The 14,554-nt window shown below is 44.9% G+C and overlaps 1 protein-coding gene and 1 long non-coding RNA gene across 7 annotated transcripts in view; one reads left to right on the top strand and one right to left on the bottom strand.

The window, feature by feature from the left end:
* LOC140516058 (uncharacterized) overlaps positions 1-7,610 on the bottom strand; it is a 74,742-nt gene extending 67,132 nt beyond the window's left edge. Inside the window, exons 1-2 of one of the 3 annotated variants that reach the window (XR_011971255.1) lie at positions 7,366-7,610; positions 4,140-4,207 (exon numbers count right to left, since the gene is read on the bottom strand). This is a non-coding gene — a long non-coding RNA (uncharacterized lncRNA). The remainder of the gene's footprint in view (positions 1-4,139; positions 4,208-7,365) is intronic. The other 2 variants (XR_011971253.1, XR_011971258.1) reach the window with 2 other exon arrangements.
* Positions 7,611-7,717: 107 nt separating this feature from the next.
* The window catches only part of HPS1 (HPS1 biogenesis of lysosomal organelles complex 3 subunit 1), a 35,234-nt gene continuing 28,397 nt past the window's right edge, over positions 7,718-14,554 (top strand). For 2 of the 4 annotated variants that reach the window (XM_072626935.1, XM_072626946.1), the window contains exons 1-3: positions 7,723-7,829; positions 9,294-9,389; positions 11,639-11,755. In XM_072626935.1, the coding sequence (XP_072483036.1) occupies positions 11,639-11,755 (117 nt within the window). In that variant the 5' untranslated portion in view covers positions 7,723-7,829; positions 9,294-9,389. Of the gene's footprint in view, positions 7,830-9,293; positions 9,390-11,638; positions 11,756-14,554 lie in introns of all 4 variants that reach the window. The other 2 variants (XM_072626938.1, XM_072626957.1) reach the window with 2 other exon arrangements.

The following is a 14,554-nucleotide window of genomic DNA, read 5'->3' as shown; positions in this document are numbered from 1 at the left end:
AAAACGTTGGCTATAATTTATAGTCTCTCTCAGGACTTACAGGCAGCATGGAGAATCCACTTTTGGAGCTGAGATTGTATCTACACAGCAGGAGAGGCATTTGTAGTCATTATGTGGGGCCAAGACTGGCTGCTAAGGGACAGCATGCTATGATCAGCTATCATTCAGAGCCTGCTATAAACCACAAACTCAACTGAATCCTGCTTAGTGATCTGACTGGCTGAGTCAGTAAGATTCTTGGATTCATTATAATCTTTAGTCACTGGAAAACAGTGGGAGAGTTCTGAGCTACAGGAGTGCATAAGGGATTTCCTAGGACAGAAGAGCCAATGGAGGATAGGAAAGTAAAAATGTGATCTATATTTCAATGGGATATAGGGGAGTTGGTTGTATTTGTACATTCATTTCATGTATACTAAAATTGCAGTAATCTATAGGCAATGTGTCTGAATCCACTAGCTACAGAAGGTAGAATCTTAGAGATGAATTATTCCAAAGGATGGGGGCAGAGCCAAGAAAATGTAGCAATTCTATATTTAATATCTTCATATGGTAAATTAGAAATCATGAGGATTTCATGCACAAGGGGTAAATGCTACTTTTGTCTTAGAAAGCAATAGGCAGAAGCAGCTCTGACTGCTACTGAGACCACTTTGGCTTTGAGTGCCCTCTAGTGGACAGCGCAGATATTAGAGCTGCTGTAAGGCTGAGCTCTCCAATGGGCACTAGACAGGGGGACCTGCATCATGTGCTTCCAGGAGGCTGACCCACATAGCCCATGTGGCTATAGTCTCCTGGTAAGTTTAAAGAAGCCTGCACCAACCCAGTCAGACCTTAACCCCCATGTCACACTAGGAAATAAAATTACACACAGGACTTAATAAAAAAGGAGAATTTTCAGTCTTCATTTTCCTAATCTATATAATTTGTTCCATGGAGGTTCAATGCTTCCTCAAGGCATGGAGGTGATCCCAGACTCTCCTAATTTATGCCAGAGTATAATTCTGAACACTCCTACCATATACACAGGTTTTAAATACAGCCCTAGTGACAAACATCTTGTTTTCTAAGGACCAACCTCGCTATTCATAGAAAGGTCTATCTCTAGTTGGCTGCCCACCTGGAGATGAAATTTTTTTTCCACTGTAACCCATGAAATAAAGAAAAGATTTAAACGGCTTAGAGACCTAGAAGATAATCTAATCCATCCCTATCATTTTGCAGATGATGAGACAGAGGTTCAGAGAAGCTAGGTGACTTGCCCAAAGTCACACAGCTACTAAGTGGTAGATCCAAGCTTTGAGTCACAGTGCTCACTGTATGACTAGCACACATCCCACTCTATCATGGTGGATGTCAAACAATTCCCCTATGGTTCCACTCAAGCATTAACATTACCCCATACAAAATGACCATCTTTAAACTTCAGTTGAAGTAATTACAATTTTAAAACACAGAAAAGGCTAATAATAACTTCCTTCAATGCCCACAATGCAAATGAACAGGAGAGCAGGGAAGTAATTTGCCTCCTACATATCCATCACAGAGGCTGCTATTGATATTCTCTTTTTTAAATTTATCTTATTTTTAATTTATGAAATAAAACAAGCATTTCTATAACATGGTAGAAAAAAAGATGATTGAATATGAAAACACAAATCTATTATGTACAACTTCCTATTCCTTATAAATATATACTAAAGTTATCATGTAAATTTCTTTTTTTCTTTTTTCTTCCCTCACCCCACCTCCTCCCCTAGAGATGGCTACTATTAGACACAAATATGTGTAAATGTGTGTGTATATAAATATATACACATATATATATGTAAAATCATTTTGTCTGTGCTTCTATTTTTCAGATCTTTCTCTGGATGCAGATAGCATCTTCCTTCATATATGCTTTGTAGTTAATTTGGGTATTTATTATAGTCAAATTATTTTTTTGCTCAAAGTTGCTCTTAAAACAATATTGCTGTTACTATATACAACGTTCTCTTGAGTCTGTTCATTTCACTCTTCATTATTTTGTGCAAGTGTATCCATGTTTTTTCTAAAATCACTGAGCTCATCAACTTTTATAACAGCAGTATTCCATCAGGATGATATACCACAACTCGTTCAGTCATTCTCCAACTGACAGGCATCCCCACAATTTCCAGTTCTTTGCCACCACAGAACTGCTATAAATATTTTAGGTTCTTTTCCTTTTTTCCTAATCATCTTTGGAAAAAGACCTAGTAGTGGCATTTCTAGGTCAAGCTACTGATATTCTCTATTTCTTCCTCCCTCCTTCAGCTTGCCTTTTTCTTTTCATCTTTTCTTTCTATTTCCATCTTTGCTTTTATTCTTTCTCCTCTTTTTCCTATCTTTCCCCTTTCTTCTCTCCAGTTCCTTAACTGGTCATTATATAGAACTCAAATTTAGTGTGGTTTAGTTGTATTTATTGAATAAAGTTTTATGTCTTTTACTTTTCTGGCTTTCAGTTTTCTCATCAATAACCTGAGGTCTGCACAAGGTAATCTCCAAGGTTTTTTCCATGTATTCTATGATTCTAAGCTCCCTGTCCCTAATTAAAAAAACAAAAGTTAGTTGACATTATATATTTCTTTCTTTTTAAAAAAATTAATTACTTTTTGCTTGAATGTAACAACTGTTTTTTTTCCTGTGTATTAATTGTTCTAATTCTTTCTGCAGTTACTGTTGTTAGTAATAGGCCCACTAGTCACAGAAGAGAGGACCAGAGGCCTTCAAACATGAGCTAGAGAAGGAATTCTTGTTCACTTAACCCTTTGCTCACAATTTCGTCATTCAAATGAAGCTTCTCTCTCCCAAGTTTTGGACAATCTTTAAAGTCCCAAATCTGAAAAGCGTTTTCTGTGTCCTCATCCTTCTTGACCCCTCTGCCACACTTGACGCTGTTGTCCAGTCTCTCCTCCATCTTCTCTGGATTTGGTGACATTGCTTTTTCCTAGTTCTCTCCTACCTATGAGCCACCTCTAGTCTCCTTTATTGACTCATCATCCATTGCAAGCCCCCTGTCAGTGTACCCAAGGTTCTGTCCTGGGCCAATCTGTCTTCTCTCTGTCCTCTCTTCATGACCTCATCAGTTTCCATAGGTTTATTTATGATCTCTCTGTTGATGACTCCCAGATCATCCAAGGGTGTGCTGGTAAGTGTTTAACAACTGGCTCTTGGTGGGGAACGGGGGTAGTAGAGACAATACACTTTTTAGATTTAATCTTGTTATTAAACTTTTCTCCTTTACTCTCATAAGTCTAGGCAATCAACAAAACAACAGTAAGCCCTGATCTGTAGTATTTGCCAATTTTCAAGGTACAAATGTTCCCACTGAAAATTTAACAATCAGTTCTCTCCAGCAGGTCTCAACAAACCCAAAACATAAGTCCTTCTCTTCATCCCAAACCCACCCCTGGACTGCATTTCCCCATTTCTACTGAGGATAGCAATATTCTCCCAGGATTCCTTGTTTGGACCATCAGCATGGTGCTTACCTCATCACTGTCCCTCAAACCACACAGCCAATCAATTTGTCCTTTCTGTCACTGCTGTCTCTCACCTAGCCACAACCACAGCTCAGTCTTCACTGCCTCCCACCTGGGCTCTCACAATGGCCTCTTTAGTTTCCTACCTCAGGCTTCTCCCTACTCCCCACAGATGCCAAAAACACATTGGACTGTGCCGATCCAGAGTTACTCAGACAAGAACAGTAGTACTGTTACCTTTTAGCTAAAATATCAATTCTTCTGTTGATACACTCTATAATTCTCACACTTCCTTCCCACACTCTACAATTCTGCCAAACTGGCCCACATATGGCAGCCCATCTCCATCTGGGCCCCATGCCCTGTCCTTCCCTCCTCTGAGCCACTTCACAGAAACCTCAAGTACCCCCTTCTACATGAAGCCTTTCCTGATCTCTCAACAGCAAGAGCCCCTAACTCCCTTGTCTTCATTTATTTTGTACTTATTCTATATAGATATATCTGCAACTGCTGTCTCCACTGATATAACCATAAACTCCCTGGAAGCAGGGATGATGTCATTTTTATTATCTCCCCTGTGCCTAGTATGGTATCTGGCATCTATTAGACACTTAGTGAAAGTCTGTTGATTACCTGATTGACACTTTCTGCATCCACAAGGTTTAAGCCTTCTGTGGCATGGATTCTCCTTATCGGCCCTTCTACAATGGGAATGACAAAATCAAAGGTCAGTTCCACTGGGTCTCCTTCGAATTCAGGCATGTAAGTGAGGTTTTGAGATCAATCAGAGCCATGGAAGTAGAATCAAGTCTTCCCATGAGGTCAAAGGGAGCCAAGGTGCTCCAACAAAGTCAGGTTACAACACAATGAATAATTGGCCATATGCAATCTATCTTTATTACCTTAAGCCTTCCAGCTCCTGAAAAAAGCCAAACACTCAAAGGTTCTCTGGGCTAGTAGCATTCTGGACAACAAGGCTAATTACCTTAATTCACAGGGGCAGGGGTACAGGCAGTCCACAATTGTCAGACATCCCCCAAATAAGATGGAAAAGTTTGCATCTGGAATGCATTTCCCATAGAAACAACGTGAGCCCTTAGACCAGCTCAGATAAGCTTGTGTTGGGGTGTCGTAACAGGAGGTAAGGAGGCCAAAACTTCCAGTTGCAATAAACCCTTTGAAGGAAAAGGTTTTAATTACAAGCTCCTCATTTCATTCCTTTTTTTTTTTTTCTCCCTTGGTCACAGAGAAAACCTCACCTGTTTCTCTTCCCACTGCTACTGGACCCCTCCAGCTCGAAATCCCCTAACACTCTTGAGCATCACAAAGTGAATTATCATGAGAAGAGTCAAAGGGGAGGAAGAATTAATTATACACCACAGCAAGAATAACTGAGATCAAAGATGTCAGAAGGAGAAGGGCTGAGAGGTATAGCTTTGGAAGTCTTCTCAGAAAAATGGTCAAATTTAGGACAAATCTCTCGATCAGAATTAGGGAATATGAAAAACTAGGTTCTTCAATGTGAGGCTTCTATTTGGTAGGGCCTCTACTACAAAAAAAAAGACTTTGCTAAAAGGAAAACATAACCAGAAAAAAGAAATGCATTATGCAAACACAATCTCTGCATGCCAGATTTTCTAAGACCCTCCCTGGCTGAAGCTCAGCATTTCAACCATCCAAGAAGCATGAGTATGAAGAATGGAACTTGAGAGTGTGACGGAAACAGCTGGGGTGTCCTCTGTGATTGGAACATCTGGAGAGCACATGAGAGCACATCTGGTGCCTACGTGACCAAGCAGCTGGAGTGAGTTTGTAGGAACAGCTGTGTCGGGTGCCATTCCTGCTTGGCTCTGGTTGGGTGGGTGGAAAAAGCTACCTGCTCTGCAGTAGCCAGGGCCAGGGTCACATGTCTGCTATGAGCCACAGAGACACATGGCAAGTGGGGGTGAGGGTGCACTGACAAACTCAAGTCCTATCCAACCACCCACCTTACAGATGATGCACTAGGAAACCCAGCATATGCACCAGGCTGAAGAGGGACATTTGCAACTTACCAGGAAAATTCTGGAAAATATCAACTATGCATCTCATTTCATAATGGACTCAATACAACTTTCACATAGTCTTTTGACTCCCTTGGGTCCTGAAATTTAGGTTTCCTACCCAGTGGTCTGGATCCCTACTGTCCACAAAGGCAGTGATGAGGCTCCAGTTTATGCACAGATGTGCAGTCAAATGACTGCCTCCAACATATGAGTTAGAGGGCATGGAAAAGGCTTCTTCTGCTCCCAAATCTCTCTTCTCCCCTGCCTGAAATTCTTCACTGTCAAGCAAAATGAAATTCCACAATTAAAGATACATTTCTTTGAGCTAGAAAAGCACCCAATACTGCCAAGATAAAGTAGGACAACAAGGTAACACAGGGGTAGACCTGGAGTCTGAGTTCAAATCTGCCTTCAGACACTAGCTTGTGTGGTTCTAAACAAGTCCCTTAACCTCTGTCTGCTTCAGTTAGCTCATCTGTAAAACAGGCTTAATAACAGCATCCAGCTCCCAGGGCTGTTGTGAGGATAAAATAAGATAATATTTGTAAAGCCCTTTATAAACCTTATCAATCATTATCATCATCACTATTATTGTTATTAGGCATAATACAGCAGAAAAAGTAACACACTTAATCTGGGGTCCCTCATCCGTGGTTAGATTACAGGTGGTTCAGTGAACTTGAATGGGGGAAAAAAATCACATCTTTATTTTCACTAAGCTCTAACTGAAAGTTAGCATTTCCTTCTATTATGTTTTTTAAAAAAACTATTCTGAGAAGAGGCACCAGATTTCTAAAGATTTCATGATTCAAAACAGCTTAAAAACTCTTTCACTTAACTATTATTAATCATTCACATTTTGGTGTAGCTCAGTTTTAGTCAACTGATCCGGACTAAGAGAATTCCTATTTTGATGAGGAAAAGAGAGGGAAGTGGGGGCAAAAAAGGATAATTTTTCTGACTTAACATCAGAGGCATCTAAATGAATTACACTATAGGCAGTGCCAAGCACAAAGGGAATGGAACAGGTAGAGTACAGCTGGCAGTACAAGACAAACCGCCCGCTCGACTTCACCACTTTGCCCTTGCCGGCCCTTCTGGTAGAGCCATATTGGAGAAGGAGGTGGGTAGAACAGGGGCCAACGTGGGAGTGACCAGGTCACTACTCGCCCCTGGCAGTAGTGGAGGAGCTCCATCTGCGCCCTCATAGCCCTTTCTGGGCCACGCCCAAGACCCCACAACCTTCCTCCTTCCTCCATCAAAAAGACAAAACATCTAGAGCGAGCAGGGCGATGAACAAATCCAGGGCCTCGCTACAAGGGAACAAGCAGCCCTGCCACCACGTGGCCTCTGGTCTTCTGCCGGGGGAAGGCGAAGGCGCACGCACGGCACAAACAGGCGGGCCGGGCAGCGGGCAGCGGGCACCGGCACCCTCCAGGTCCGTGCGTCTCTCCTCCCGATCCGCGAGGGGCCCGCCTCGCACCCCACTGTTTGGTCTTGTCCCCTCCGGGGCCCAGACGGTCTCGGCCTCTTTTTATACGATGCCCGGCGCTGGGCACCCCAGCCGGTGCACAGCGGGCGCTTCTCCGTCCCAGAAGGCCACGTGGGCTGCCACTCATTGACCAGACTGTCCTTGAAAAGTGCTCGGGCGAAACGTTCTCCATCTGCAGCTTGGGGGGGTCCACCGGTGCGGAGGGCAAAACTGCCATCACGCCATCACGTGCCTGTGGCAGGGCCGGAACCCAGGTCTTCCGGCTCGCTCGCCCTCCTACCCCCAGCCCCAGGACCGCATTTTGATCACACTAGTTATGTACCTGTGGTCTTTCCTTGAGGGGAGGAGCTGTAAGCAGCTGGGACCTGGGTGACCCTAGCCGGGTCACTTCCTCTCTGCCTCAGTTTCCTCACCTGTAAACCGGGGGGGGGCGGGGTGATTGTACAGCACGTGCCACACAGGGACGTGAGGAGATCAGGGCCTAAGCCCGCGTACCGGTACCGTCTCACACCTTAGAGCCAAACGGCCCAGCACGTGCTCCGCCCCCCTTCCCCCCCCCCACCAGCACGTGCTCCGCCCCCCTTCCCCCCCCCCCCACCAGCACGTGCTCCGCCCCCAGTGCGTGCTCCCCCGCCCGCCCGCACTCCTCGGCCGCCGAGGCCGCGCGCAGGGCCGCCGGGGGCGTGGCGCAGGCAGAGGTCACGTGGCCCGCCACCGGCGTCACGCGCTCGTTGCCGGAAGTCGGCCTGGCCCGGCCGCGGGTTCCGCTGCAGCGGCTGTCTCCGGGTACGTCCGTCCGTCCCCCCATCCCCCCTTGCTTTTCTCCTGCTCTCTTGAAGGGGCCGGGGCTGTGCGAGGGGCTTCTCCTGGGCCCGGGCGGGGGACGCAGAGCAGACGGACGGACAGACAGGCACTCGGACACACACACGGGGGCGGACGGACCCAAGTAGAGAGACCCGGACAGAGCCGTGGACCCCATGCTCAAGGGGCGGCGAACCACGGCGGGGAAAGGGCACCCGGGGCCGGCTTCCTGGGAGGCTGCTGAGCGCCCCGAGCCTTCCCCTCCTCTCCCCTCCCCCCTCCCCCGGGCGCTGCAGGTGTAGTCCATCGGCGAGCCCCGGGGGTGGGGGGGGGCGGGGTGATCCCCGGGCCGGCCCCGCACTCGGCGGCTGACCGCGGTCACTGCAGAGCCGGGTGACCCTGACCCAGGTTCTCACGAGAGATGCCCCGAGTGACCGGCGGGCCGTCCCCTAGGGACCGGCCGAGCGGGGCGCGCGGAGAGCCGGCTTCTGTCCCAGCCCGGGCTGCCGTGGCTCCGTTTTACTTCTCTCGGGTTCTCCTTTCCTGTTCTTAACCATAACCGGGTTTACGGACAAAATAAACGTAGCAGGCTTTACACCAGTCCCGTTGGGTTGGACCTCCGGTAAGAGCTCGCTCTTCCGGGGCAGGATCCCCGGACAACCCTCAAGCCCCCTCAGCTCCAGCGTTGGAGGGCAGTGGAAAGCCTTTCCCAATCCGGAGCTCGGAAGTGGGCCGCCCTCCTCATCAGCTGGTAGCTAATGCCTACCAGGGCCTCTGAAAGTTTGAGCTGTTAAAGCCCCGCGCTTTAAAGTTTGCAGTCCTTACAGCAGTCTGTGAAGGTTTACCGATGAGGAAACTGAGAAAGAAAGAAGTTAAATGACTTCCCTGCCTGGCACAAGGAGGAAGGGCCTGAGGAAGGTGGAAGACTTGAGCGTCCTGGGAAGATAGGAGATATCGGAGATTGGGAGATGGACCCCCTGAGATGTGGAGGGGTTGGGACGCACTTCTTTAGTTTCCACACCAAGGATCCCCAAAATAAGAAGAAATTAAGGTGATAGAGGGGGGCCATGAGTCAGAAAGGAAGCCCTCTGTTCGGGGCCTGCTCATGAAGTTGGGGGTTCCATGAATTTGCCCGGCTCCACTCCAATCCAAGCAGCCTTGGCCCAGTTGGATGTCTGTGTCCAGACGCACTGATGAGGCAATCCTAGAGTCTTTCCTAGACAGCAAACACCTCCCTACCCCCACCCCCGTGTATGCATCTTCGACAGCCCCTGCCTGGTTTTGTTTAGGCCTAAAACAGGGAGAATCAGAATGAAACACTGACCTTCCTTTGCCTTAAGTGCGTTCCTAGAGAGCAGGATCTTTTGTCTTCTACTGGATTCCCAGTGTCTCAAACAGTGCCTAGAGAATGATAGGCACTTAATAAATGCTTGTTCAATGTGTTTGCAGCAACAGGCCTTCACCACCAGACTGAGATGACTGCCATGCCTGTCTAAGTTAACTGAACTTCCTCCTCCCCAGAGGACAACTGCTATCCCTTTCAAGGTAAAATCAATGTGTTTGAAATCCTGCCTGAGAAGAATGAACTCTTACAGAAGGTCAGACCCAACTGTGCTAGGGATATGGGGAGCAACCAAACTGGCTTCCATGTCTTTCAAGAGGCACCTCCATGCCCAGGGGAAATTCTCATTCTCAAGCCTTCAGGTCATGGCCAGTCTGTCTCTTGTGCCTGGGCCCTAGTTATTTAGAGCAGTTCATCACCAGGAGATTGGCCTCCAGGTGTTGGAGGAGGGTTTTGGCCACAGTGACTCATGAAGCCCATCTCCGAAGGCACAAAGTGACTGTCATTTTTAGCACAGCAGATATGGTGCTAGACATGGATTCAGGGGAACACCTGAGTTTAAAACTAGCCCTCAAACGCTATCTGAGTGACCCTGAATAAGTCACTCTAGGGCTGTCCTCCTGAGTTGCCCCATCTATAAAATGAGGCTATTAATAGTACCTCCCTTCCAGAGTTGTGGGATTAAATGAGAGAATATTTGTAAAGTGTCTTGCAAACCAAGTGCTTTATAAATGTTAGCCATTATTATTACACATGGCAGAGTATATAATAATAACATAATAAGACAGGGGCCTGGGAGAAGTCCAGACCAAGTGCTTTAGTAAAATTCAAAGTTGGAGAAAACAATTCAGCTGGGGAAGTTGAAGAAAGTCTTTATGAAGGAGCTACGTCTAAGCTCAGACTTAAACAAAGAGAAGAAGATTCTGAAAGGCAAAATGAGAAGGGAAGTTACGTTCTTGGTACAGAGGTGGACTGCACAAAAGGATGGAGGTGGGACATGGCATGTCTACTGTGTGGAAGAGATAGTAGACTAGTTTGACTAGAAAACAGCCTAAAGGGTGGCCCAGTGGTCAGAAAACTGTTGGGTTTCAGAAAAACAAGAGTTTAAAACCCAACTCTTATACTTATTAGAAGTTTGACCTTGGGCAAAACACTTAACCTTTCTGTGCTTCAGTTTCCACTTCTGTAAAATGAGGGATTGGATGTGATAGCCTCCAAAGTCCCTTCCTATGATGGAAGTAGGATAATAGTATGGAAGAAGACAGGAATCGTCCAGAATGACTAGGTGGGATGGAGCCCAAAAAGGCCTCCCTCCCTACCTTTCCTGGAATCCCTGAGGCCACATTGCATTGAGCCAGATTCTTGTGGGCTTTCATTTCGAGGCTAACAAGTTGATTTCGTGCTGATCATGTGTTCGAGGCTAAGGGTGAAAGGACAGGGAAGCCCTTCTCACTAGAAGCTACTGGGGAGACAAGTAGGTGGACTAATGCATGCAACCTAAGCATCGAGAGAAGCACCAGATGTATACAGAGTTCCCCAGTCCAGGGTCCTTTGGGAGGGAGATCAGGAGTGGCTCCATGCAGAAGGTGGAAGTGAGGGGCTCTCAAGTAAAGATGGGGTATATTTGAGGCATGTGGGACAGCAGGCAGGAGTGCCTAGAGAACTGACTTTAGAGGGGGGAAGATCTGTATTCAGATTCCATCTGTGACCCTGGGCAAGGCGTTAGGCATTTACCTGCTTGGTGTTGTCAGAGAAGCAACACCCTTAAGCCTATCAAGTGCTGATGGCTGTTGTAAAGGAAGTTTCTCAGCATGAGCTGAGATTTCCTCACCACCATGATAAAATCATTTGTCCAGTTTTTATAAAAAGAAGGTAATAGGAAACCACTGAAATTTTGAACAGTGCAGTGACTTAGATTTGTGCATTTGGAAGATGATTTAGGCAGCTACAGGAAAGATGGGTTGATTTGGAGCAACTGATTTTTATTTTCTTGTGGGGTTTTTTAGGTTTTTCTTCTTGACCTTTCTATTTGTTATTTTATAAAGAATCTTTCTGTAAGGTAGGTTTGTTAGGCTGGGAAGAGGTGATGGACAAAGATAAATAAGAGACAGCCTAAGTTGATGACACAACATGGATTATTTCAGTGAATTTGCAAGATCCCATCTGCTTGCTCTCCATCTTCATTTAAATTTGGTGCTGCCTGGAGGCAGGGGGATGGACTGGGTGACTTCTCAGAGTTCCTCTCAGTTTTCAAATCTTTGATTCCCTGGAGGGCTACCTGCACCTTTCTCTTTCTTGTGTTCTGTATTTGTGACTTCATTTCCTCTGGGTCAGGGTGGGATCTCATCTTCACAAAGTGACTAGACCCTCACTTTTGCCAGCTCTTTTCCAGGCATGAGCTGTCCAGGAGGGCAGTCATGGCAAGAGCCTGACCTTTCTCTCTCCCTGGCAGATGAAGTGTGTGCTAGTGGCCACAGAGGGGGCCGAAGTCCTATTCTACTGGACCGACAAAGAGTTTGAAGATAGTCTCTGGCAGAAGTTTGGACTGTTAGAGGACAAGGATGGAGAGGTAAGAGCCAAGGATGGACAAAGTGCCAGCCATGACAGGAGAAGAGACCCTCAATCTTCCTCCAGGCTTAGCACAGTCAGAGTCCTCTCCTGAGTGTGGAGCCAGGGTCTCCTCAGGAGACAATGCAGGATAGCAACAAGTACCTTGGATTTCCTTCTGTAGATCTTGGCATAAGAAGTAGACCTCTTCTACCTGCTACCTGTGTGACTTTGGACAAGTTGCTTAAACTCTCTTCTGTCTTTAGAGATAAGTTTTCTCATCTCTAAAATGGACATATGAAAATTTTCCTTCAATTTCCTCATCTCTAAAATGGGTGTAATAAAAATCACACTACCTACTTAACAGTTAGATGGCTCAGTGGATTGAGCTCTGAGTCTGGAATCAGGAAGACCTGGGTTCAAATGTGGCCTCAGACACTTCCTGACCACTGCCTGCCTCAGTTTCTTCATCTATAAAAGGGAGATAATAATAGCTCCTCCTTCTCAGGGCTGTTGTGAGGATCAGGTGAGATAACACTTGCAGAGCACTTGGCACAGTGCCTGGCACATGATAGGTATTTAATAAATGCTTAGACCCTTCCCTGTCAAGGTTATCAGGGAAGCTAGGTGGTACTGTACCTAGAATTCTAAACCTGGAGTCAGGAAGACCTGAATTGGAATCCAACCTCAGGCACATACCAGCTGTGTGACTCTGATCAAGTCACTTAACTGCTTTTTGCCTCAGTTCCCTTGTCTGTAAAATGGGGTTAATAATGGCATCAACCTCCCATGGTTGTTGTTAGAATAAAATGAAGTAATTTTCATAAAGTGCTGTATAAATGCTAACAATTATTATTAATCTTTATAATAATATAAAAACATACACTATTCTCTTTCAGCCTTTTCCCACATATTTCATACCACTGTACTTAGAAAGGACCAGGATTATATTGGAATTGAAACAACTTAAATCACTAATCAGGCCATGATGATTCCTACTTGATCAGTTTCTTTTTTCTTACAAAAAAACAGTCTATCCTTGTTTTTCACATTTAAGCTCTCATCTTCACAGCTCAGAAAACCAAAGGCTCCATTGATAGTGCACTTATACAAGTTAAAGAAAGTTTATTTTGAAGCTGCATTGAAAAAAACTAAATGATTTTGCATATCTCATCTGCCAAAGCCAACTGAAAGAGCTATTCATAAAAGTCACTGAGAGGTGAATAATCTGTACTTCAAAAAATTAATTATGGATATGTGGGTCATTTTTACCATGATATTTGTTATAGTCACTTTCATCAAATGCTTTATTTAACTTAAACAGAAATTATTTTAATTATGAATTTTTCAGTAGCTAACACATTATTTTAGTAAGGCAAACATTTTACCTATTTTAGTTTTAGGGTAAAATGCAGAGATTTGTTGTATTGTTATTGTTTTACATCCTAGTTGAACATAAGCATCATGAGGCCAGAGACTATCTTGCTTTTCAGTTTATGTCCCCAGTACATCACAGGCAATTAATAAATGCTTATTGATTTTTTTCAACAAAGAAGCAAAATATAAAGAGCATATTCAAGGCACGTAGATTTGGGTTGTAGTTCTGCTTGTCCCTGTACTATTTGTATAACCTTGGACAAGTTAATTCACTGCTCTGAGCCTCAATTCCATGATCTATAAAACAGAAATAATTGGCCTGTGTACTTCACACTATTAGTGTAGGGGCAAGTGAAAAAATGTATATTTGTCCAGTGCTTTTTAAACTATAAAGAAATATGTAGCTGTCAGCTGTTGCTTTCAGCAAAGACAGCATAAAACTTAAAATATGGGCTTATTTCTTCCTCTTCTTATTCACTTGCAAGCCAAGAACAAAAGACTTCCCTGCATTTTCAGTTCCCAAATAATTTTTCTATTTAGAATAAAATAGTCTTAGGAAAGAAAACGTTAAGCCTTAATAACTTAAAACTGCACTAAGACATTTGGGATGCACACCCACATTTATTATAGTTGGTATTACAGAGATTTTACTGTTATTCAGGGAGATAGGGATAGGCATTGAGCCTGTATGCATAGGGAACTCGCAAGTGAGGAAACTTTCTCTACCAATACAGGTTAGTACCTCCTCTGCAACTTAGAATCTTAGAGAGTTGCCTAGACCATTAGTTCAGGGTTTTGCCCAGTTACTTAGCCATTCAGTATCAGTAGTGGGACTTGAACTCAGGTCTTTGTAGCTTTGAGACCGGAGCTCTTTCTCCCATACCTGCAGTGCCCCTCAGTTATTGTTATTAAGAATATTACTGTTGCCTGCTTATAACCATCACCAATTTTTCTGTAGCGTCTGGATACAAACTCTGCTACTGAACACAAAGAACCTGTCAAGACAATAAGTTGGCAATAAATTTGCATTTGGCTCTATTTGCATTTTTAATCCCCGTAAATTATCTCTACTGCTGCACATATCTCCGTCTGAGGCAAGGCTTCATTCTGTTCCATGTTGACCTGTACTTCGTGGGCATCAAGAGAGTCCAGTTGTGCTCTGCACTTCATTGAGAACTTTCCCTGTGTGTTCAGCTCAGGCCAGTTTTTCACAAAACCACCCACTAACTAACCCTCTAGGGAATCAGGGGAGACATCATTGGCTTCTGTTGCTTTTTTCTGTGCCTGTGGCAGCAAAATTGCTGCCATTTCCTTCCCTTCCTTTGATGGAAGGGGATAAAAAACTGCATGTGGGGTGCTCTCTTTGGCCTCTGCTAGGTGCTTGAGGGTCCCTGAAACCTAACATGCACTGGTTCTACTGCTGGGTTTTTAAAGTACAATAGTG

Source organism: Notamacropus eugenii, chromosome 1 (assembly GCF_028372415.1).
Source record: "Notamacropus eugenii isolate mMacEug1 chromosome 1, mMacEug1.pri_v2, whole genome shotgun sequence".
Lineage (NCBI taxonomy): Eukaryota > Metazoa > Chordata > Mammalia > Diprotodontia > Macropodidae > Notamacropus > Notamacropus eugenii.
This window is presented reverse-complemented; position numbering and strand designations above follow the sequence as displayed.